The 23608-nt window shown below is 48.1% G+C and overlaps 1 protein-coding gene across 1 annotated transcript in view; it reads left to right on the top strand.

Annotated features, from left to right (window-relative positions):
* LOC309327968 (uncharacterized protein) overlaps positions 1–19059 on the top strand; it is a 28679-nt gene extending 9620 nt beyond the window's left edge. Inside the window, exons 3-6 of the mRNA XM_081837671.1 lie at positions 205–308; positions 6445–8970; positions 12569–12777; positions 14594–19059. Coding sequence (XP_081693797.1) covers positions 205–308; positions 6445–8970; positions 12569–12777; positions 14594–14663 — 2909 coding nt within the window. The 3' untranslated portion in view covers positions 14664–19059. The remainder of the gene's footprint in view (positions 1–204; positions 309–6444; positions 8971–12568; positions 12778–14593) is intronic.
* Positions 19060–23608: the final 4549 nt, after the last annotated feature.

Here is a 23608-nt window from a genome sequence, read left to right as displayed (position 1 = left end):
TGTATAGACAGAATCTTTAATTTCAGAATTTTGAGTTGAGGATTTCGGGAAGCAACACTGAGAATTTGAGTAAGAAAGGACTGAGAGAGGTGGAAGTGTGTGGAGAGCAAATGCGATGAGATTTTGCCCTGTCTCCCAAGTTTGTTCGTGAGGGAGTGAGTTGTTCCTAGCTTCTATTGATTGCTGGTTTTTTTCCTCATTCAGTGACTCAGCAGGTACTGAAGGCCAAAAAGCATGTCTTGACTGTCAACGGGAACAAGTACCCTTTGGAAGTGACGGCGAGCGCCACTGAATTGAACCCCAATGAGGTAATAAAGAGGCTGAGAGGTCTGTTGTCAGCGTGGGGGAGCTGGACTTTGCAGATGCATAAAGGTAAAGGGACCCCTGACCATTAGGTCCAGTCGTGACCGACTCTGGGGTTGCGGCGCTCATCTCGCTTTATTGGCCAAAGGAGTCGGCGTACAGCTTCTGGGTCATGTGGCCAGCATGACTAAGCCGCTTCTGACGAACCAGAGCAGCGCACGGAAACACCGTTTACCTTCCCGCCGGAGCGCTACCTATTTATCTACTTGCACTTTGACGTGCTTTCGAACTGCTAGGTTGGCAGGAGCAGGGACCGAGCAACGGGAGCTCACCCCGTCACGGGGATTCGAATCGCTGACCTTCTGATCGGCAAGTCCTAGGCTCTGTGGTTTAAAATTGAGGGTGGGAAGCATTGGGCCTTCAGGACAATTGCAGCCCTCCAGATTTAAAATGCAGCCTCATTTTAAAACAGCTGATAAATCAAGTCCACTCCCCTTCTGTGGGAGCTCACAAGGACTCAGCTCTGGAACCTAATTTCTGAATGGCAGGGCCCAGCCTCTGAAACAGGTGGCAGCATCATTAAAAATCATTGTGATCCAGTGATTTATTCAGAACATGGACATTAAAAAAAGGAGGGTTTTTTGGGTGGAACAAAATGAAGGTTTTTTTGAATGCAAGTGGAAGGATTGTGTTTGTGCTGATTTCCCCTAGTCATTACATTATCTTTAAATAATACAACAGATATTTCTAAAACTGGGGTGGCAGGGGGCTGGCTTTTTCTTAAGCTCACCGCAGTGTAGCATCTCCCTTGATGGGAAAATGGATATCCTTGCAATAGAAGCCCAGTCTCTAGGGCAGTGATGGGCAAACTTGGCCCTCCAGCTGTTTTGGGACTACAATTCCCATCATCCCTGACCACTGGTTCTGTTAGCTAGGGATGATGGGAGTTGTAGTCCAAAAAACAGCTGGAGCCCAAGTTTGGCCATCACTGCTTTAGGGACAATGACTGGAATGTGCGCAACGCATGAGTAATAACTGTGCATTCATTGACCTGAAAGTTGATTATGTGGACTGGGCCAGTATCCTTTCCTTTGTCAACCTTGGTGGTAACTGTGGTGGAAAAGGAACAGTTTCTGTTGCAGCAGCAAATGCCTCTTTCTCTTGACTCTGCTTGCTGAATTATTGACCGGTCTTCACATCCAATGTTTGTCCTGTCTGTCCAAAATCTTCACAAGCATCTGCGCTGTGTAAGGATTATCACTGTCTGTATTATTATTTAAAAAGAAAGCTGCCCAACCCATTATTAACAGTTTGGTAGGGTCAGTGGAGACTGCTTTTGGCTGAGTAGCACAATACTTTCAAACAGAGAAAAGGGCCATAACCAGGGGGGTTTTTTTAGCCAGAACTTTCCAGCACCTCTCAGGTAAGCGCCATTGTTATTCTAAGAGAACAAGGCAGGTGTTCGTAGTGTGTTATGGCACCTCTTTTTCTAGAAAAATAGCACTGGTTATAACTCTGCAAGAAGAACATTGTTGTTGTTGTTGTTGTTAATAATAATAATAATAATAATAATAATAATAATAATAATTTTTATTTATACCCTGCCCTCCCCGGCCAGAGCCAGGCTCAGGGTGCCTAACACCAATAAAATCATAGTAAAAACATAATAGGGGGAAAAGAGAGGGGGGGACCCAATTTAAAATACAGTTAAAATGCAATTTAAAATACAGTGAAAGAGGGGTTTGGTGACTTTTTGTGTGTGTTTTTAAAAAAAACCTTACACAGTGCTGAAGTTCTTGCAGTGTTTTCAGTGGCGTAGCGTGGGGGGTGCAGGGGGGGCCCGGCCGCACCGGGCGCAACATCTGGGGGTTAGGGTTAGGGGGCGCAAATCCACGGGTTAGGGGGCGCAAATTACTTGCCTTGCCCCGGGTGCTGACAACCCACGCTACGCCACTGAGTGTTTTGCATGAACATAGAACAGCCTTCATAAGCTCATACAGTGGTGCCCCGCAAGACGAACGCCTCGCAAGACGGAAAACCCGCTAGATGAAAGGGTTTTCCGTTTTGGAGGCGCTTCGCAAAATGAATTTCCCTATGGGCTTGCTTCGCAAGACGAAATGTCTTGCGAGTTCCTGCGGGTTTTTCCCCCTCCCCCCCCTTTTCCTAAGCCGCTAAGCCGCTTATCAGCTGATCCGCTGATAAGCCGCTTATCAGCTGATCCGCTAAAAGCCGCTAAACCGCTAATAGCGCTAATCCGCTAAACTGTCAATGGGCTTGCTTCGCAAGGCGAAAAAACCGCTATACGAAGAGCCTCACGGAACGGATTAATTTCGTCTTGTGAGGCACCACTGTAAAGCCGACATCTTTTGGAGGTGAGTGGGAAGAACTTGTAACGTTTTCTAATTTGACACTGAAACTGAGCCATGAGTTTCTCTCCAGCTGGTTGCATGCATGCAGAGTTATGGTTAGTGTGTGCTAGAAAGCAGGAAAACAATCCTCCCCCCCCCCCTTTTTTTACTGGCAGTGTAAGTTTCATGTCTGCATTACAGGCTTGGTATACACAAAATGTGCTTTCTAAAAGTTCCAGCAGTCAGACTGGCCACAGTTAGAGAGCCAGCGAAGAGCTGGGCGTTCATTATGGAGATCTGCTCAGCCTTGCTGGGTTGAGCTGCTGTTGTTTCCCCCCCTCTCAATAGTCAGTTCATCTCAAAACCTGGTTCCAATCTATGAAACTGCAACAGGTTAACCTCCTGTAATCAGCCCCTGAGGAAGAGCACAGAGGCAAAGGAACATTTGAATTCATCTTTAGAAATTTAGTAGTTGGGAAAGTTGCTGTGAGCAGCTCTGTCCACAGAGTGGCAACAAAAGACAAGTTTTGAAAGAATATTATCTTCGTTACGGGGTGGTTGTGTTGGGGGGGGGGGAAACCCATCATTTGTAATACGCATAAGCACAGAAAGAGGGCATTTCTAAGCTTACAAGTTGATTTTACACATCTGGGATTATGGAGCCCGTAAATTCTGTTTAGAGGGAAGGTTCCCTGCTCACATTTTCTGCCAGCTGAATTGTTCGGTATTGATTGATTGGAGTCACTGGACTTTGGAGCGACTATTTACTCAGTAGAGCTGGAAGTGCACTTTGAACATGCTCACGCACACACACTACGCAATGGGGTTTTTTGATTGTGCGCCCAAAACAATAATAATGCATGAATCTTGACATGGGGATCATCCCAGAAGAGGGAAAGGGTAAGGTAAAGGTAAAAGGACCCCTGACTATTAAGTCCAGTCATGACTGACTCTGGGGTTGCGGTGCTCATCTCGCTTTATTGGCCGAGGGAGCCGGCGTATAGCTTCCGGGTCATGTGGCCAGCATGACTAAGCCGCTTCTGGCGAACCAGAGCAGCGCACGGCAACCATTTACCTTCCCGCCGGAGCGGTACCTATTTATCTACTTGCACTTTGACGTGCTTTCAAACTGCTAGGTTGGCAGGAGCAGGGACTGAGCAATGGGAGCTCACCCCGTCGCGGGGATTCGAACCGCCTACCTTCTGATTGACAAGTCCTAGGCTCTGTGGTTTAAAATTGAGGGTGGGAAGCATTGGGCCTTCAGGACAATTGCAGCCCTCCAGATTTAAAATGCAGCCTCATTTTAAAACAGCTGATAAATCAAGACCATAAGGGGAGGGAAACATAAGGGTCAGACCGAGTCCAAACCAAAGGCCAGGCAGAACAGCTCTGTCTTGCAGGCCCTGCAGAAAGATCTCAAGTCCCGCAGGGCCCTGGTCTCTTGTGACAGAGCATTCCACCAAGTCGGGGCCAGTACTGAAAAGGCCCTGGCCCTAGTTGAGACCAATCTAACCTCCTTGAGGCTTGGGACCACCAAAGTGTTGTTATTCGTGGACCTTTAAGTCCTCTGTGGGACATACCAGGAGAGGCGGTCCCGTAGGTATCCGGGTCCTAGGCCGCATAGGGCCTATGCCTCCATAGGACCTCCATACTTAGTATGGAGTAGAGGGCTGAAAGTATGAGTTGTGGGTTGTTGGGTAACGTGGTTTGATGTTGTCTGGGCTGGTGTTGGGGTGGGGAATCTCTGTGGAGGTGCAATCTATGGAGATAAAGAGACTCCCCACCCCTGGTTTCAATCAAAAGGGAAATGGAGGAGGCAGATTATCTCACCCAACCTCTCTGCAAACCTGCATATGTACGTATGTATGTACATACATACATTCACACACACAGGTTGGAAAATCAAAGTCATGAGCACCATGGAATCATGACTTGTGGAGTTGGAAGTGGCATCTAGTTTAGCCCCCCTGCAATGCAGAAATCTCAACTAAAACATCCATGACAGATGGCCACCCAACTTCTGCTTAAAAACCTCCAATGAAGGAGAGTCCACAACCTCCTGAGGGAGACCGTTCCACTGTCAAACAGCTCTCACTGTCAGAAAGTTCTTCCTATTGGCTTCCAGTATGTTTCCGAGCACAATTCAAAGTGTTGGTGCTGACCTTGAAAGCCCTAAACGGCCTCGGCCCAGTATACCTGAACAGAGGAAAGCTGCAAAGAGCTTTTCTCTGTGAGCGAACTGAGTTAGTTGACAAAGGCGCCTTTTCCCCATTGATGGGCATTCCTGCTCCATTTTATGGTCCTCACTCGTTTTCTGGTTAACCATGTAAATCCTTTTGTGTTATGCCACACCTCACAGCAGCGACCCCTATTTCTCAGAATTCCAGTCCCCAAAGGTTGGCAGCCCCTGCTTTAGGCTTACCTAAGTGGCCATTTTGTTTATTTCTGGTCTTTTCTGGGCTGGTGTGGATAACCAGCAGCTGAGTTCCTAAAAGAATCAGGTGTTTTGATTCCCCATGGCTTGGCTTCCTATCCACCTCTTGTTTTGGAAAGCCTGATGAGAGAGCAATTTCTAGACTATGCTGAAGAAAACTGGGTTTACATAGTTTGTCATTTCTTTTTGTAAACCTGGCGTGAAGTCGGACCTTTGACAAAGGTTTTCTTTAAATAAGCCTTCCAAACAACAGTAAATCCTCTTCCACCAAACCTGGCTGTGCTACCAGAATTGGAATCAGGGCAGGAAAAATGAGACTTGAGGCAACAAGACGGCAGGTGGGGGGCGAATATTCAATGTAGCACAGGCTGACTCCTTTTGTTGTAAAAGGTGCACCAACACCCATTTTTAATGTGTGAATGGAACAGACAGGTGACTTCCCTCATCATCCCATTTATTTTGGCCGCCAAACGTTTTATTACAGGTGTTTTAACAGGTGGCACTTAAAAGTTAACTGTCCAGGAACATAATGTCAGTTTGTATTTCTTGATCTGAGGTGTAGAGATCTTTCATATTCTGATTAATTCAAGAGGGTTCTGGAAGCTTCTCTGTGTGAAAGGAACAAGCAGAAGGTTCATGATGTTTGGGTTATACCTTCAGAGAAGCTAAGTACAGCTGGCTTAAACTGGGTCTGTTACCTCTTTCTGTCAAGGTCATTCTGACTATAAAAGTAGGGACAGAAGGAGCCTGGGTTTCACTTTTCCTTTTCCTTCTGGTGTGGTGTTCTTTACATAGTATGTTATAGTGTTAAGGTTTAGACGTCCTATAAGAGCCAGTGTGGTGTAGTGGTTAAGAGCAGTGGACTCGTAATCTGGTGAACCGGGTTCGCTTCCCTGCTCCTCCACATGCAGCTGCTGGGTGACCTTGGGCCAGTCACGCTTCTCTGAAGTCTCTCAGCCCCACTCACCTCACAAGAGTGTTTGTTGTGGGGGAGGAAGGGAAAGGAGAATGTTAGCCGCTTTGAGACTCCTTAGAGTAGTGATAAAGCGGCATATCAAATCCAAACTCTTCTTCTTAAGTTAAGTCTTTTGCAACTGGTTTTCTTATGGACAGTGCCAATCCTTAGTGTATTGGATTGGTGACCATTATGCTCATTTGCCTTCAGTAGCAGTAACGGTCTGCGGGATAAAATATAATTGCCTCTCGTCTATTTTTTCAGGAATCCTGCAACGCGTTTTAAGTTTTCACTATGCTAACTATACTTTGGAGTTCTCCTCTGGGTCAGTATTGAGTAGAATTCCAAGACACATAATTCCATCCTTGACATGCCACCTAAGCAGCTCTTGCTTTCCTCCTCAGATCTTTGTACGCGTCTGCATGAAGGTGGATTATGGCCGCTTCCCCGATGGAAAAGACACCCTGGACAGTCTGTGCCAGCAGTATGAGGGCATCCACATCAACTTCAGCACTCAGGAGATGACCTGCACTGTCAAAGGCTCCTTTGTGGAGTTGCAGGCCTTCAGCTCTGAGCTGCTGAGGTGCCTCAATAGCAAGCAAAGGGCTGGCCTTCTCTTTGCGAACGGAGGCAGATCTGCTGAGAAGGCTGCGGGAGATGGCGTCTCGCACCAGGAGGAGACTCGGGCAGAGAAGAAGAGGAAGAAGAAGAGGGACGAGGAGGAGAAGGCTGCAGCAGGTCCATTACAAGTCCAGGAGTCTTCAGAGAGCCTCCTAGAGCCCCTGGAGGACTTCTCCTTAGTGATAGACTCAGACATCTACCTCTACATGCAGAAGTTCTGCAGTGAGGAATTGGGCAACATTTTCCACAAGCAGCAGGTGCGTGTTGTGGACGTCCACAGCGACGGCATCACCACCCTCTACCTGCGAGCAGCATCCGATGGGGCTGGGGGAGTTAGCGCCCTAGTTTCGGCTCACCTCGCGCTCTCCCAGCTTTCTCAGCACCTGGAGGGCACCTTGCGGAAAGAGAAGGTCCACAAGCGAGATTTGGGGATTGGCGGCGGCGGGAGTTTTCCAGCAGAGCTGCAGAGCCTCTACCCTCTGCTGCTGATTCAGGAGGAGGAGGAGGGTTTCTGCCTCATTGGGAATTTGGCGGACGTTTCCCAAGCCAAGCGGCACATCCAGGAACTGATTGCCGCAAGGGGGTCAGCGCAGGATCACCAGAGACCCGGCGTTCCCCAGGCAGCGTATCTCCAGGGTCCTAGCTCTCTGCCAGCTCAGCTAGAGTCGCCGGCGGAGTCCGTGCCAAAGAAGCTGAACTCGCCAAAGCCCAACAGCAAAGCCGAGCATAAGCTGGCTGCCAACTTTTCAGGTCGGGGTAGCCTACCGGCATGGCTGCCAGCTGCCAGCTTGTTTCCAGCCACAGAACGCCCGGCTCCAGAGAGCGAGCGTTCGCTGCCGTTTTTGTCCACTGCTACTGAACCAAAGAGCCAGATCAAGCAAACTCTGGAATTCCGGAAAGCACCGCAAGGGTTGAAAGCAGATCACTCGTCGTCCTCACCTGCAGGCACTGTGTCAAGTTCCGAGGGCTGGGCAAGCCTCGGTCTCACAGAGCCTCCATCCCTCCATGCGGTCACGAGCACCTTCAGATCCTTGAACCTGTTTGACACCACGGGGGCTGCCGACTTCAGAGTTTCCGAACCAAGGCCCCACCTCAGAAGGTCCAGCAGCCTCTCGCTGCAGAAGTCTCTGAGCGGCAATGAGTCCATGCCTGAGCCCAGGCTAGCAGCTCAGGTCAATGCAGCCCATCTGAAGCAGGATTCTCAGGAATATCCCCACCGTACTTTGCAGAAGGAGATCAGAAAGGATGGGTTGACACAGGTGGAGTACAGCCAGGAAATGGAGTCTCCGATTACCAAACAAAGGCACTCTTTGCGCCCTGTCCAAAGCGATAACGGGAGTCCTTCAGGCATGCAAAAAGCAGAGGCCCTTGGAGAGTCTTGTGCTTGCATTTACGACAGCTTCACCTACACTGAGTTGGCCATGGATGGACCAGAGGATGAGGCCCTGGGTGAATTGTGTAGATACCTGAAAAATTTCGACGACCGCATTGTCGTCAGCCGGGACAGGTACAAGCTGGGCCTTATGTACCCCCGCGAGGAGAAGTTGCAGGTCCTGGAAGTGTTCCGCTTGTTCTCTGCCCGCCGGATGGCTGCCCTGTCCGAGCAGACTCCCTTCCATGATGGGAAAATTCAGGGCGAGACATCAGCTGCAGGGAGCGCTCAGCAGCCGAATGAAAGCAGGAGAGCCAGCCTGCTAGAGAGCTCCCTTGGCCCAGACAGCGATGCCGGAGACACATCGCCCTCACAGGTGCAGAGACAGGGCAGCGGTTTCCAGCCTGCGCCGGTGCAGAATTTCCCAAGTGACCACAGAACATGGCAGAGTAAGGCCCTCGACCAAACCCTGGGTGCCAGCAAGCAGGGCCGCTCCAGGAGACTGTTGGCCGAGAGCAGGCAGGGCTTGCCAGACAAGTTCCATTTTGCGAGAGACTGCAATAAGGAGGGGAGCAGCCAGGAAACAGAGAGGGCCCCGCTGGGCTCCTTGCCTGACCTGCCACGGCACGCTTCTCCCCCAGCTGGAGAGGGGCTTGCCTCAGATTTGGGCCTGAGAACCGCCAGCCTAGGAAGCGAGTCGGCGGCTGAAGAGTGTGTGCTGTGCCAAAACAGCCGCCCCACCCTGTCCCATGCCCCCTGCCCCCACAAGCCTTGCAGGGCGCGAATCCCAGGAGGCAGCGCTTCGCTAACTCACCCCGGCGCCTCTGCTGGCATTCCTGGAACCTTTGGAGCTTCCACCATATCGCAGAGCCTCCCTGGGTATATCCGAGATCCGACACTCAAAATAACATACAACATTCCTGACGGCGTGCAACAAGTAAGTACCCAGCTGTCTGCTCCCTCCGTTCCGTCCCATCCCATCTTCGGTAATTGTCAAGCTGTATTTGAACTCTGCAATGTATGCTCCGTAGTGCATTTTGCAAAGGTTATGAGTCCTGCCAGCAGGAGGGAAAGTCAGGGGGTCTCATCCTAAGCTGCCACCAGCTTACCTACTTAACATCCTGCAGACTCTGTATTTAACCTTCCAGTTGTGTTGCGTTAACAGATTACAGTGGTGCCTCGCAAGACGAAAAGAATCCGTTCCGCGATTCTCTTCGTCTAGCGGTTTTTTCGTCTTGCGAAGCAAGCCCATTGACAGCTTAGCAGATTAGCGCTATTAGCGGTCTAGCGGCTTTTAGCGATCAGCTGAGAAGCGGCTTATCAGCGGATCAGCTGATAAGCGGCTTAGCTGCTTAGGAAACGGGCGAAAAAAGCGGGGGGAAACCGCGGGAACTCGCAAGATTTTTTCGTCTTGCGAAGCAACCCCATAGAGAAATTTGTTTAGCGAAGCGCCTCCAAAACGGAAAACCCTTTTGTCTAGCGGGTTTTCTGTCTTGCGAGGCGTTCGTCTTGCAGGGCACCACTGTATATGTGGGAGAATGTGAATTGAATTGGGGAGCGGGTGGCACTGAGGTCTAAGCCACTGAGCCGCTTGGGCTTGCCAATTGGAAGGTTGGCGGTTCGAATCCACACGACAGGATGAGCTCCCGTTGCTCTGTCCCAGCTCCTGTCAACCTAGCAGTTCGAAAGCACACCAGGTAAATAGCTACCACTGCGGCGGGAAGGTAAATGGTGTTTCTGTGCACTCTGGTTTCCGTTACGGTGTCCCGTTGTGCCAGAAGTGGTTTAGTCATGCTGGCCACACGGCCCAGAAAGCTGTCTGTGGACAAACACCAGCTCCCTCGGCCTGAAAGCAAGATTAGTGCTGCAACCGCATAGTTACCTTTGACTGGACTTAACCGTCCAGGGGTCCTTTAGCTTTTAGACTCAGTATTTAACCTTTCGTTTGTGTTGCGTTAACAGATTATATATGAGATAATGTGAATTAAATAGCCGTTAGGAATAATGTCAGTTGAATAGTGCATGTGCATAACAACCAACAATTGTGCACATTCTCCAGTCAATGTGCAAAAACCTCCAGCTGGCCTTGAGGAATGTGTTTTATCAGGACAAGGTTTTGTATATTCTTTAGATAATATGCATAATCCCTATGACTCATCAGAGAATCTGCGCATGTTGGCAAAGTAACTTATACCGCCTGTCAATATACATGGTCTCCAAGAAACAACAGCCTTAGTTTCTGTTGATCATTAATATAGTCTTTTCAAGGTTTCACAACTGGGTGTGGGCCAATCAGAAATCTTTCCGCTTGAAATAGATTGTATGCATAGTCTCGGAACTGATGTTAGAATGTTAGAGAATGAGGTATTGTAAATATGTACAATGACTGGTTGTTTTGTGCATCAGCTGCTCAGTTCATCTTGCACCTAATATATATATACAGTGGTGCCCCGCAAGATGAATGCCTCGCAAGACGAAAAACTCGCTAGACGAAAGAGTTTTCCGTTTTTGAGGTGCATCGCAAGACGAATTTCCCTATGGGCTTGCTTCGCAAGACGAAAACGTCTTGCTGCTAAGCCGCTAATAGCTGCTAAGCCGCTAATAGCCGTGCTTCGCAAGACGAAAAAATTCGCTAGACGAAAAAACTCGCAGAACGAATTAATTTCGTCTTGCGAGGCACCACTGTATGTGTGTGTGTGTGTGTGTGTGTGTGTGTGTATGTGTGTGTCAGTTTTTGGGCGGTTCCTCTGCATGGGGCACTGAGCTGAGGGGGTGCAAAATTGAGAAGTTCCATAGTTGAGAGGATCCATTTGGGGCCACCAAATTTTCGCCTCACACAGGGTGCCATATTAGGAAAGATTACCCAAGTCCGTCCTTGATTACAGCAAGCTCCAGAATGCCTTTTAAAAAATAAAAGTGTTAAGGTTTATATCCCAGCTTCCCTCAAAGAAGTTCAAGGCTTTCCCATTTGTGAGGTCGGTTAGGCTCAAGACCACCCAGTGGAAATTCACGACCAAGTGGAGATTTGAACCTGTTTCTTCCCAGCCCTGTAGTCTGCATATAATCTGTGTCTCATATAATCTGCGCGTGGCTACCTCCTTTTTGAGTTAGAATTCCCTGCCAGTAATTCTAATTGCTGGCTGAATCTCCCACACTCCGATCCTCTGGTTTGAATGAGCAGCATGCTCCCAGGTCCTTTGCCAAAAACTTCAAGTGGTGGCAAAACAACAACAGCAATTCTTCTTCTGTACAGAAGACTTTATAGATGCTGCCCTAGATGCAATTTAGATGTTGCAGCCAGGCATAGCAGGATTCCACAGCATCAATAAATTGAACGGTAGCTTGTTTTCACATAAATTTGTTTTGCTAGCTATGAGGAAGGAGTGTTGTAATGTCCAGCACCTGCATTCTGCTTTTGATGATATTGCAGAGGGTGGATGGAGGCAGACATTAAAGGTAAAGGGACCCCTGACCATTAGGTCCAGTCGTGGCCGACTCTGGGGTTGCGGCGCTCTTCTCGCTTTATTGTCCGAGGGAGCCGGCGTACAGCTTCTGGGTCATGTGGCCAGCAGGACTAAGCTGCTTCTGGCGAACCAGAGCAGCGCACGGAAACACTGTTTACCTTCCCACTGGAGCGGTACCTATTTATCTACTTGCACTTTAACGTGCTTTTGAACTGCTAGGTTGGCAGGAGCAGGGACCAAGTAACGGGAGCTCACCCCGTCGTGGGGATTCGAACCGCCGAACTTCTGATCGGCAAGACCTAGGCTCTGTGGTTTAACCCACAGCGCCACCTGCGTCCCATTACGCCTTGCCTATTGGGCCTGTGTTCATTTCACACCTTTTAGGATTTTTGTTAGGGGGGCAGGCTTTGGGGGGGGGCAGAAGCTCAGTTTTGTATTGTTTTGTATTGGTTTTGGCTTATTTGGGAGGCAACTGCCCCCTCTAGACTATGCCCATGGGAGGGGCACAGGAAGGAAACTAGGTTGGAAGGGGGCCATGGTTGGAAAAGGGTTGTGAAACACTGGTCTATCATACCCTCCGCTCCGTCCTCTTTCTAGTCTTACCATGCTCCATCCTGCACCAGTTCAAAATTATCTCTTCTTTGAAAACCGAATACAGTGGTACCTCAGGTTACATACGCTTCAGGTTACAGACTCCGCTAACCCAGAAATAGTACCTCGGGTTAAAAACTTTGCTTCAGGATGAGAACAGAAGTCGGATTCCGGCGGTGCAGAGGCAGCAGGAGGCCCCATTAGCTAAAGTGGTGCTTCAGGTTAAGAACAGTTTCAGGTGAAGGGACCTCCAGAACGAATTAGGTACTTAACCCCAGGTACCACTGTATTTGCAGAGATAAGGCAAAGCAATGGCATTCCAGCCCCTTAATATGAATGCCCTGGGATTAAGCTCAGCTTTTGGGGAGTTCCTTTCCACTACACACAGAGAGGAGACAGAGACAAGAGACTTGCAGGTGACGTCGTCATCTTTCTGTTCAAGTATTATTATTATTTTTAAAAACCTTCTTCTTCCCAAAGGCTGGAGACCCTTTCCCAGGACATCTGTACCGAGGGGGGCACTTTGAGGCCTTTCTCCCAGACAACGCAGAGGGCCAGCGGTTGATGGTGCTCCTGCACAAAGCATTTGAGCGCGGACTGACGTTCCGTATCAGATCCTGCGGTTTGGAGGAGAGGGTGACTTGGGGACCCATCCCCCACAAGACCTCCATGGAGGGGGGCAAGGCCAGGTACCGTATTTTTCGCTCCATAAGACGAACCTAGTTTTTAGAGGAGGAAAACAAACAAAAAATATTCTGAACAAAACAGTGGATGTATGATTTTTGCAGTTCATGCTGTGGCCACAGACATGTGATTTGACGGTGAGTTTGGGGTAGCCAAATGCAAAAATCTTGAGAATCCATGTGAATCAGTGCTTTGTAACCACGTTTTTGCACCATTGCGGCCCCATGAAACAGTGGGTGCGTGGTTTTTTGGGTGCAGGCTGTAGCCATAGACATGCTATGTGATCTGATGGTGAATTTGGGGTGACCCAATGCAAAAATCCTGAGGATCCATGGGCTTTTACTTCCCCCCTTCCCAGACAGCCTCCTTTATTGCTAGCCTCCCTTATCTCCTTCCCCAATCGCTTACTGATCAGCTGCTTCCTTTCAACAGTCCCTTCCCTCTTGTTTGCCTTAGTGTCTTTTCCTTAGCTGGAGCAGTTTTTTGCTCCTCCTTTTCTTCTAATTTCTCTCCTCAATGCTTTAGTCTTCCTGTCTCCTCTCCTTGCAAGTTCACTGTCTTTACCTCCCCCCTCCCAGGCAGCCTCCTTTATCGCTAGCGTCCTTTATCTCTCCCCGATCGCTTGCCAATCAGTGGCTTTGTTTCAACACCCACTTCCCTCTTTCAAAAAAAAAAAGGATGATCTGCTTTTTGCCCCTGGGCAATTCAGCTCCAGGGACCACACATTCGCTCCATAAGACACACAGACAATTCCCCTTTTCAGGAAGAAAAAAGTGCGTCTTATGGAGCAAAAAATACGGTAGATGTTCCATGGGTGGCCAGGGTAGTGATGTTCATCAAGGCCTCAGGGGTGGCCTTGTGAGGTTGACAGGAAAGGGATGACAAAGGAACTCTGGAATTTGAAGAATGGGATTGCCAGGACAGGAAAGGAGGCGGAGGCGGAGGCGTCCGAGGAGGAAGGGTGTTGAGGGGAGAGGATGATCATAGAAAGCCTTAAACCAAGGATGGCCAGTGGAAGAACCTCTCTCCCTTTCTGGTGTTTCCAGCAGCCGCTGTTCAGAAGAAGCACTGCTGCCTCTAATGATGGAGGCACAGCAGAGCCGAGTGTCAATGTGAAAGGAATGCAAAGATCAGCCTTTGTGGTGGGAAAAGGCTTCTAGACGTTACGGCAGGTGCAAAGATATGCTTGGCAGCATATAGGCAGTTCCTGCTAAAATCCCCAAAGCCAGGGAGGTTGCAGAACAATCATTCCCCCCGTTGAGGGATGGGGAGCTTCGGGTTCTGTCTTTTCCTTCCCCTAGCATGAATTATGCAGATTTCCTTAATTTACATAATGCATTACAGGCCAGGGGAAAGGGATTGGGCCTCTTGTGCACAATTTCATTTTATTCCTTAGCACAGAGCAAGCACACAAATTCTTAGTGTTTTTAAGTGCCGTCTGTTTCCAAATTTTCCATCTCGTGGGAATATCATAAATCTTTAGACTACGGCACCGTGATCCCATGCTGTACCTTTTGCAGAGCACAGCCACTTTTCTCCAGCTGGTAAGCCCTTCATTTCATGGTAGAGAGACACTGGGCAATGTTTGCTTGTCATCTCCCTGATTTCTAGGAATTTCAGCTGAGAAAATTGTGAAGAGACTGCACTTTGCATGGGGCCCCTGTGGTTAAACCATTCCACCCCGTTTAGTATCTTCCATGAGATCCTTCACAGGATAACCCAGTTGGAGCGGTGGAATATATATGCCACGGTTCCAGGAAAAGGGTTGCACTGAATGGCTTCATCCCACAGCCCACAACCGGTTTGCTTCTTTGCTTGCAGAAACGGCTACCCAGACAGCCAGTACCTCCAGCTGCTGAGTCTGAAGCTGAAAGAGCTGAACATCGAATGAAGGCCAACCCTTCTCCAAGCACCTTGGGAGCTCAGCAGCCTCCCCATCTTCCAAAGTCCATGCTTGGCATCTTGAGGCATTTGCCAAAAGACACACTCAATCCTTAATCAGGATCTTTCCACCATTAACGTCTCCCAGCACTTCTGCCTTTGGTCTTCCGGGCTTCTTGCTACATTCAGAGCACCTGAAGGCCTTTCCACGCAAAGGGATCTTGACACGAGGACTTGCCGTTTCGTTGTTCTTCTGTTGTAAGAGAATGTCAGGAGTGCATGCAGGAGCCGGGCCCTGTGACCAGTAGGGCTTCGCAGGACTGGGGCCTTCTTAAGTTTGCTCTGGAGAGGCAAGGCACGGCTGCACAGGTGAGGCCACTTGGTAACTCACTGCACCTGGTGGCTAGAGCCGGGAAGGGATATAAGGTCAACATTTCCCTTTGGCTCTTTGCCACAGCAACATGTTTCCTGCCTTGCTGCGTTTGGCTTCGTGACTCCTTCCTTCTTGATCCTCGGACCCCTGACTTCCTGACTCCTTGCTCTCTGACACTTGGACTCTTGGCTTCTGGACTCCTGTTCTTGCTCCCACCCCGCCATCTTGCCCCCGGTCCCGACGTCCCCAGCTGGGCCTTTGATCGCCCGTGAACCGGACTGTGACAGAGAAGCTCTTTGACATGAGGGCTGTTTACATGCCTTCTGAAGGGGTACGAGTCACATGAGAGGACTGCTGCAATTGCTTTGGTGGTGTACTCGACCAAGCAGTCATAAGATGCCATCACATTAATAATAGGTCATGCCACAGAGTCTGAGGGAGCTCCCTGTCCCAGCTCCTGCCCCCAAACATGCAAGCAGAGTCTCTTCCTTAGAAGTAAGAAATAGATTTGTATACGGGCCCAGCAGCCGTGGTTCAGGAGCAGGGCAAGTAGTTCAGAACTGGATTTAAGTGGCATAGATGTCCCAACAAGTTTCCAGGCCCTGCCCTCTAAGCTTCTAAAGACTAGAGGCTGATGTAAGTGCTCACTTGGACGGACTCCCTCGCCATGCGGAAATGTCAGAATTGCAAACACATGTTCTGTTAGGGTGGGTGGATCTGGTCCTATCTGCAAAGGCAGCAGCTGGTTGTATGTGACAGGCCTGCCCCCCCACCTTCCCGGGCTACCCAGTCATTCCCAATCTTTGCAGAGGCTCTCTGATTTGCAGGAAGGTGAGGCTGGGAATGGGAAGAGCCAGAAATCCCTCCTTCCCCTTGGGGATGAAAAGAGAGATCCCGCTCCCCACTGGCTTTTTCCTTCTCCTGCATCAGAGCCCACCAGGCAGGCATTTACGTAAGAGCAATTGTCACACAAAAGGGAAGGGGGCAAGGAAGTGAGATGAAGGCCTCCCTTGCTCAGGTCCCCTTGCAAGCATTGAAAGCAGTAAGTTATTTTTGCATCTGATTCAGTGCCAGGCCTAAAGCTACACTATTACTGGGAGAAGAGGACAAAGGAACGTGGGGAGGCTCTCCCAGGCCTTCAGATCTCGGCGTTGTGATCTCGCTCCTAGCCTTGCAGGGAGAATTGTCCTCAGGGAGGGAGGGGTTAAAAAGCAAGCACATACAGTAGACCTGCCACTTAATGGTGCGCATTCAGTTTGACACACCTGGCAAGTTGCGGTTCTACTGTAAATAAAAGCTCTTGTCCTGTGTCTCCACTTGTGCCTTGTAGCTTGAGTGTTTTGAGAAACTTGCAAATAAAGCTGTATTAATTCTCCAGTCTTGCTTCCTTCTCCATGATGGCCAGGTTGCATTGCAAGGTTTGCTGATCTTTAAATGCGGCTGTAACTGTAATGGACCTTGTGTTGTACCGATAGACCAAATATACACCTTAGAACAGCACTTCTCAAATGTTTTTCCACAACTGGTCTGCCTGTTATAGCAATCATAACACACTGTGCTGGGTGCTGTATGAATTTGATTGCATTTCCGGTTTTATGTGTTATCGCATTACAATTGCATTCCATAGAATTCAAGTTGTAATACAATATGCGAAGAATAAAAGCAATAAGATTACAAATAAAAACCAATATGAATATGTAACACAGACATGTTGTGGGCCATATGAACAAAGATTTCTGCCTTAGAAAGTTGCAAGACGAAAGTTGAACTCCAGAATCTATTCCAGGCTTCCTCAACCTCGGCCCTACAGATGTTTTGAGACTACAGTTCCCATCATCCCTGACCACTGGTCCTGCTAGCTAGGGATCATGGGAGTGGTAGTCCAAAAACATCTGGAGGGCCCAATTTGAGGAAGCCTGATATTCTGAATGCAAGGACACAGCACCTAGAAATTGTGAAGTTATAATAAAGAGAAGTTTTATTTTTCTCCTTATAACTCTTCCTTCGGATTGTCTTTTTTTCTGAACCCAAAATGTGCCAAGTCTTTCTTCACATGTAGAGTACCATTATATTATTATTTTTTCCCCAGTTGGCAGATGTGGTAAGTTACAGCCATGTGAATTTCAGTGCACATACTCCTGTACCTCTTCCTGCCAGCTGTGGATCTGGAAACTTTCTGAAACTTCCCAGAAAACACAAATAACAAAGGATTCTCATCCTTTGCTGCAAAGCTCAGAGCCAGCAAACACCGAACTGGTTTTGAATGAATGAAAGAGCCGAGGATCACAGGACAACGCTTATCTTTCTTTTTCGTTATGCTTTTAATGAACACCCAAAAAACACATAAGGCATATGGTAACATTAGGCAGACTAGCATTTCATGTCTGAAATCTGTGTAAACAGCATTGGCACATTTGCGTGGTCGACGCACACACACACATACACACACACACACACGTGCGCAAGCAGAAAAGAGCGAGCTTCTTTCGAAACACCATACGAGACTTTTAAAGAAGCGCCTTGAACCAGAAGAAAACACACAAGCTGCTCATCACGAACCATCAAAAGAGGAACGAATGGGACATTGTGCCACAGCCTGCAGTGATAGGGACTGCGGCCATGTGCCCTGGCTGCTAACTGCCCTTCGCTCAGCAGAGGCGCCCCAGGCCTTAAGGGTATCTGGCAACATTAGTGGCGGCTCCACAGGTGATTTGAGCTGCATCAGGCATACCTGCCGATGACCGTAATGCCTGGAGGCTCCTCACTTGTCAATCAAGACGACACCACACAAAAACACAAACATGCAAATAAAATGTATTGACACAGGCAGGGCCTTCCTTGCATCTTCCTCCCCTCCCTCGACCACCTCGACTCTCGTTTTCCCTTCCACCATCTCTCACGCAATGTTCCTCGTTACCGTTTTTCACAAGCCAAGCTCAACCCAATCCACAACTTGTAGTTTTGGGGGAAGAGCGGCACAGATGCAACTCTTCAAATTCTGAAGGGCGTTTACGCCAAGTCTGGTGTGTCCTGCCAATCTTGCCTGAGGATCAATGTTCTTTATCGCAGAGTTGAAAAACCGAGTGCTTTTCACCCACCCCCAACTCCCTCCACCACCAAGAGAGTTACAGATGACACTATGAATAGGAACGTCGTAAAAATGTGGATTAGGCAACTGTGATTTTGGATATTTTGCAAGGAGGCCCGCCGTCGTGAGGATTTTCTGGATAAAATCCATGCTCAGTTGAGTTTTACCTCGGACATCAACACAGGTGCTAGTTTTGGCACATGATGGTTTTATTTTATTTTTAAATCACTCTGAGGCAACTTTGCCTCTCGCATCTATGTTGTGTGAATGGTTCCTTACATGGTGGGAACTGGCGCTGTCCATGCCACACCAAAATGCGTAGAACTGTAGCTCACATGGGGGCCAGTAGCTTAGGAAGGCAGTGAAACTGACATAGCCTCATTGCCTTCAGTAATAGCTTGGGTGTGGTGTTGTGCTTAAAGTCCACTGAGCTGGAGGGGAGAGGGGGTGAGAAGGCACACTTGCAGTTGAATTGTTCAGACTTTGGCCCTCCATTATAGCCCACCATATCCTTCACCTGCCTCGCTTTAGCTCAAAACGCCATTTCATCTTATCTTGAAACAGTGCAACAAAAACCCATACAGAAAACAAGAGCGTTCTTATTGTGACGAGTTTTGCCCTTTGGAGTCAAGAAAACTCAGGTGACAGCTTATCTTTCCCCCCACCCCCACTTTGGTCCTTGAAGTTACGTACATGCAGTTTTAAACAAATTATTTTTTTTTAAAGAGGGCCAAGGGCCTTTATTTAATACCTGTGGCCCGTTAAAAAAACAAACAAAAAAACAGTTGTCTTAAACACACACTCAACACTCATACTCTCACACAATTAAGTCACAAAATAAGGGGGCGTTACTATAAAATTCAAGATTACAGTGTTAATCAGCAAGGCAACAAAGAGCAAAGTTATAGTGCTTTAAGATTGGATGTCTCCTGTATTTATTTATTTTTTAAAAAAAACTTTAGGTACTGAGCACTAAGACAAGTCTGTTAAATGTCTAGCACAAAGGAGAGATATTTTACTGTTCAGGAGGAGTGTTTCAGAACTGTCAGGTGTGGGGAGAGCTGCAAAAAAAAAAAAAAAAAAAACAAACCACAAACAGGAAGGGAATAGGATCATCACTTGCTGTTGCTACGGGTTAATGTTTTCTGGTTTTTCTAAGTGTTTTTGCGCATGGGACAAATGCCTTTTCACCTCTCTCTTCCCAAGAGCAGTGGGATAACCTTTTTTTTTTAAAAAAAAAAGCTACTGAGCCATATTCATGCTCCTTGTAGCTTCCTAGAGCACATTAATATTCAGAAGTGGTGCTCTGGAAGATTTAAGGCTGCAACCCTCCATATATTTTACCTGGGAGAAAGTCTAATTGAGCATACTAGGTCTTCCTTTTGAGGAGGTGTGTGTAAGATTGCACAGCAGAAGGACTTTCTCAGCACATCTCTGAAAATGTCCAATGGCTGCCAGCATTTGGGATCTCAGGAGAGCTCAGCTCAAGGTTCTCGGAGAGCACCACGGGTTCATGCGCTTGCGCAGAGGCACACTGAAATGTGCCAGCCTCATCGCTGCTTGTGTAAAATACAAGCCATAAATATTTGTGTGTTCACACAAGTTCCCGGAGAGAGGGAGGAGAAATCTTCTAAACAACTCAGATTTTGGCAAAGGCTTCTGGGGTTAGATAGACCTTACTCAATGTCTGAACAAGGCACTGGCGACAGGGGGGGGTGGAGTACAATACAGCAGAGAAGTTCTTACCAAGGCAAGGTTGGTCCCTTGCAGTATTAAACAGGATGAGGTTACAAGAGTTTTGGAATGCCATCCGGAATAAGGCACCAGGCAGCAGCAAGGAGGAAGGCAAGACAGAAAGGAGGCTATATATATTTTTAAAAAACACGGAATAGTGATTTTTTGCACCACTTCCCCTCTCTCTGTGGGAGATGGAAGCTCCATGTGTTATCTTTTTTTTCACTTAGCACACGGCAGAGTTGGGAGTCCCGCCGGCAAATGTTGCAATCCTATGCAAACTTACCTTGGAGTAAGTCCCACTGAACTCAGTGGAGCTTACTACCGGGTGAACACACAAGTGACCTGGACTTAGAAGAGAAGAAAGGACTATGTTGGGAGGTTCGCAGCCTCAGCAAGTCGGCAGGTAATGTTTGTTCTTCAGTATAGCCGCTCTCCACTGACAGCCCATCTTGGCCTGGTTTACATTTGACTGATCTGTGAGACAGTAGCTAGCCAGCCAGCCTTGCCTTGTGAACATACGTTAAGCTGGCTTGTGCCAAGTCAGAATATGGAGCGCCAGTGGCCAGGATTTCACAGCCGGGAGTCTTTTGTGCCACCAGTCTTTCCCGACGTCTTTCAACAACAGCCAGCAAGGACTGAACTTGCGACCACCTGCTTGCAGCTCCACTTTTGGCTGCACCCAACTCTAGGGCCCTCTAAGAATTAATCTGACATTTGCAATACCCTTCGCTAAACATGGCATGGTAGGACGAAGAATGCTTGACCCATGCTAAATGGCCTTAAATCCAAGTTGCTTGAGAGGATGGGACACATACCCCCTAAAAATATATATATATATATTTACGTGGAGGGAATGACTACATCCTGTGACAACAATAAAAGAGGGACAGCAAGGGGGGGGGGGAATTGTTCCCAGAATCGGCTCTTTGCAACTTTTGCTTAGAATAATCCTCCTGACTTTTGGTTGTTAAGATTAAGTTACCTTCCGTGCTGATGGCGTAAGAAACCTCCTTGCCTAGCTCACTCGCAGAAATTGCTAATGGACCTGTTTGTTGCGTGTGTGGGTAGCTAAAGGGAACGCCTTGAAAAACGTCGGGATCAGCAACTGCTTCAGCAGCCAAATGCTTGGATGGACTGGGAAAGGCTCTTTTTGGGCACTCACGCTGAAGGTGCGAGATTCAAAGTGTTGGTGCTGACCTTTAACGCCCTAAACGGCCTCGGTCCTGTATACCTGAAGGAGCGTCTCCACCCCCATCGTTCAGTCCAGAAACTGAGATCCAACGCCGAGGGCCTTCTGGCGGTTCCCTCATTGCGAGAAGTGAGGGAAGCAGTTCGAGGGCCTTCTCAATAGTGGCCCTGTGGAACGCCCTCCCACCAGATGTCAAGGAAATAAGCAGCTCTCTTATTTTTAAAAGATATCTGAAGGCAGCCCTGTTTAGGGAAGTTTTTAATATTTAATGCTGTATTGTTTTTAATACTCGATTGGGAGCCGCCCAGAGTGGCTGAGGAAACTCACCCAGATGGGCGGGGTATAAATAATAAATTACTATTATTATTATTATAAGGTGTGACGTCTCCGTGCCTCCCGCAACAGGGCCTAAAAGGCAGGGGTGGAGAACTCACATCCCTCTGTATGTTGCTGGGCGACTGGCCATGCTGGCTGTGACTGATGGGAGCTCTAGCGGGCCTCAGGTTGTCTGTCCCTTCTTACCATAAGGCAAGGTGGAAACATTCCTGGCACCAATTCCTGGCACCAAGGGTTCACCGTGAGCCAAAACACAGCCCACGGTTGCCTTCCACTCTCTTTTTTTTATAATAATTTTTATTGTTATACATTTTATAAAATTCCATCCAATTTTTCGTTTAAACCCGCCTACAACAAATCTTAGTTATTTTTTGACTTCCTTCAGCGTCTCTGACAATCGTCCATGGTTATACCTTTAATACACATTCCCTTTTTTCGTATTGCCATTTTTCCTCCTTAGTCCCATTATTTCTAATAAACAATACTTGTTTTCTTTTTTTACAGTGCCTCTTTAAAACCCACTAGCGTTGTATTCACGCCACATATATTTTTCAGATAATCCACAAATTTCCCCCAGTCTTCGATGAACTTTTGATCTTTAGTATATCTGATTTTCCCAGTTAATTTATCCAGTTCTGCATAGTCTGTCATTTTTAGTCTCCATTCTTCTATCGTCAGTATTTCCTCTTGTTTCCACCTCTGGGCTAACAGGATTCTGGCTGCCGTTACCGTGTAGGTTGCCTTCCACTCTCACTACGGGGCTGGGAAGAAGGGGAAAGGGAACCAGGGGAAAATGCCCAGGTTTTACTGCTGCAATTCCCTGTGCTCTTTATCGTTTCTTTACGCCAGGCAGAGGCAGAACGCTACCCTCGGAGGTTTGCTGCCTTCGCCAGGTATAAACATCAAGGAAGCGGACTGGGGAAGTGAGTGGATCCGTTTGGTTGGACCTAGAGCAGCTTTCTGGAAGGTGGGCCAGAGCTGACCCCAAGGCAGATACAGTAGTGCTTGGAGGGGAAACTCAAAACTGGCGCAATTTTTAAGGGCCGTATCTATTCCATGTGTCGAGCTACAGAGTGATGCTTTGTGGCCCGAGGACTTAAAAAGGTCGAGAGGTTTGCTGAAATGGAAGAGAGGGGGGAAAGGAGGCTCAAAGAAGAGATTATAGCCTGCAGAAGTGGCACAACACAGCTTAAGGCAGCACAGCGACTCAATTTTCCACACAGACCACTAACCAAAAGTGACAGGACCGGAAGCAGAAACTCTCTGCTCGTTGCAGACAACTGCTAAATTTCGCTGCCTGTTCTCCCACAGCCTGACAGGAAATGCAAACGTAAAGGGAACATTTAGCCAGCGTGTAATTCTGCTAGCTGTGTTCTGGAAGGCAACCGGCCTGTGCCACGCACCTGAAGGTGCTCTTGCTCTCAAAGAAAAACGACGACCAGGAGTTGCAGCAGGGAAGGGTTTCAGTGTCCCTCCCTCCAGCCAGATTGCGTATAGATTGTTTTCCCCATTGAAACATCCAACCACCAAGTCATGTGCCATTTACATGACCAAGACAGCTGATTCTGCAAGCGATAGCACGGTTTTTGAGATTGCCGACAAGTCAGCTGATTGCAAACTAGTCAGCTGCTTGGCACCGTTGTGTATGTGTCTACACAACCCAATTAAAGTGGAAAAAAAACCCAAGGTGTCTCTCAAAAGAAACCTGGGTGCTTTCTGTTGCCTCCTTCACATAACCATTGCAATTGCCAGGGCAGGTTTTTTTTTATTATTTTAAAATGGTTTAGATATGCTAAGGTTGCCAGCGTAGCAAATGGACATTTGCGTACTGGAGGTGGTGACAGGATCAAGGGCATGTCTGCATCAAGATAACGCAGAGGCACAATTCTCTGCCTCTCCTCCATTCTTCTTGTCACAGCAGAGCTGAAAAAGTTGGATGCGTCCTGCTTATTAAATTTGCCCATCGGAAGAGGCAGGTTTGAAGCTCCGTTTCCATGGAGACTTTCGATGGCTGCTGTAATAATAATAATGTGAGTTTTACGTGCTCTAAAGTTATTAGTCAGCAGAGGCAGGGGAGGCACTGGGCGGGAAGAGAAGAGGGCTCAGGAGGTGAATTTGGCATGGATTTTGTGGAGTTGTGGGTAGGTTACAAATAAAGGTAAAAGAAGGAGCCAGAAATCAAGAGGAAATTTCAGTGGGTGTGTACTTGACTCAGGCACCTGCAAGTTCACA

This window comes from Podarcis erhardii (assembly GCF_964252035.2).
Source record: "Podarcis erhardii genome assembly, chromosome: 13".
Lineage (NCBI taxonomy): Eukaryota > Metazoa > Chordata > Lepidosauria > Squamata > Lacertidae > Podarcis > Podarcis erhardii.
This window is presented reverse-complemented; position numbering and strand designations above follow the sequence as displayed.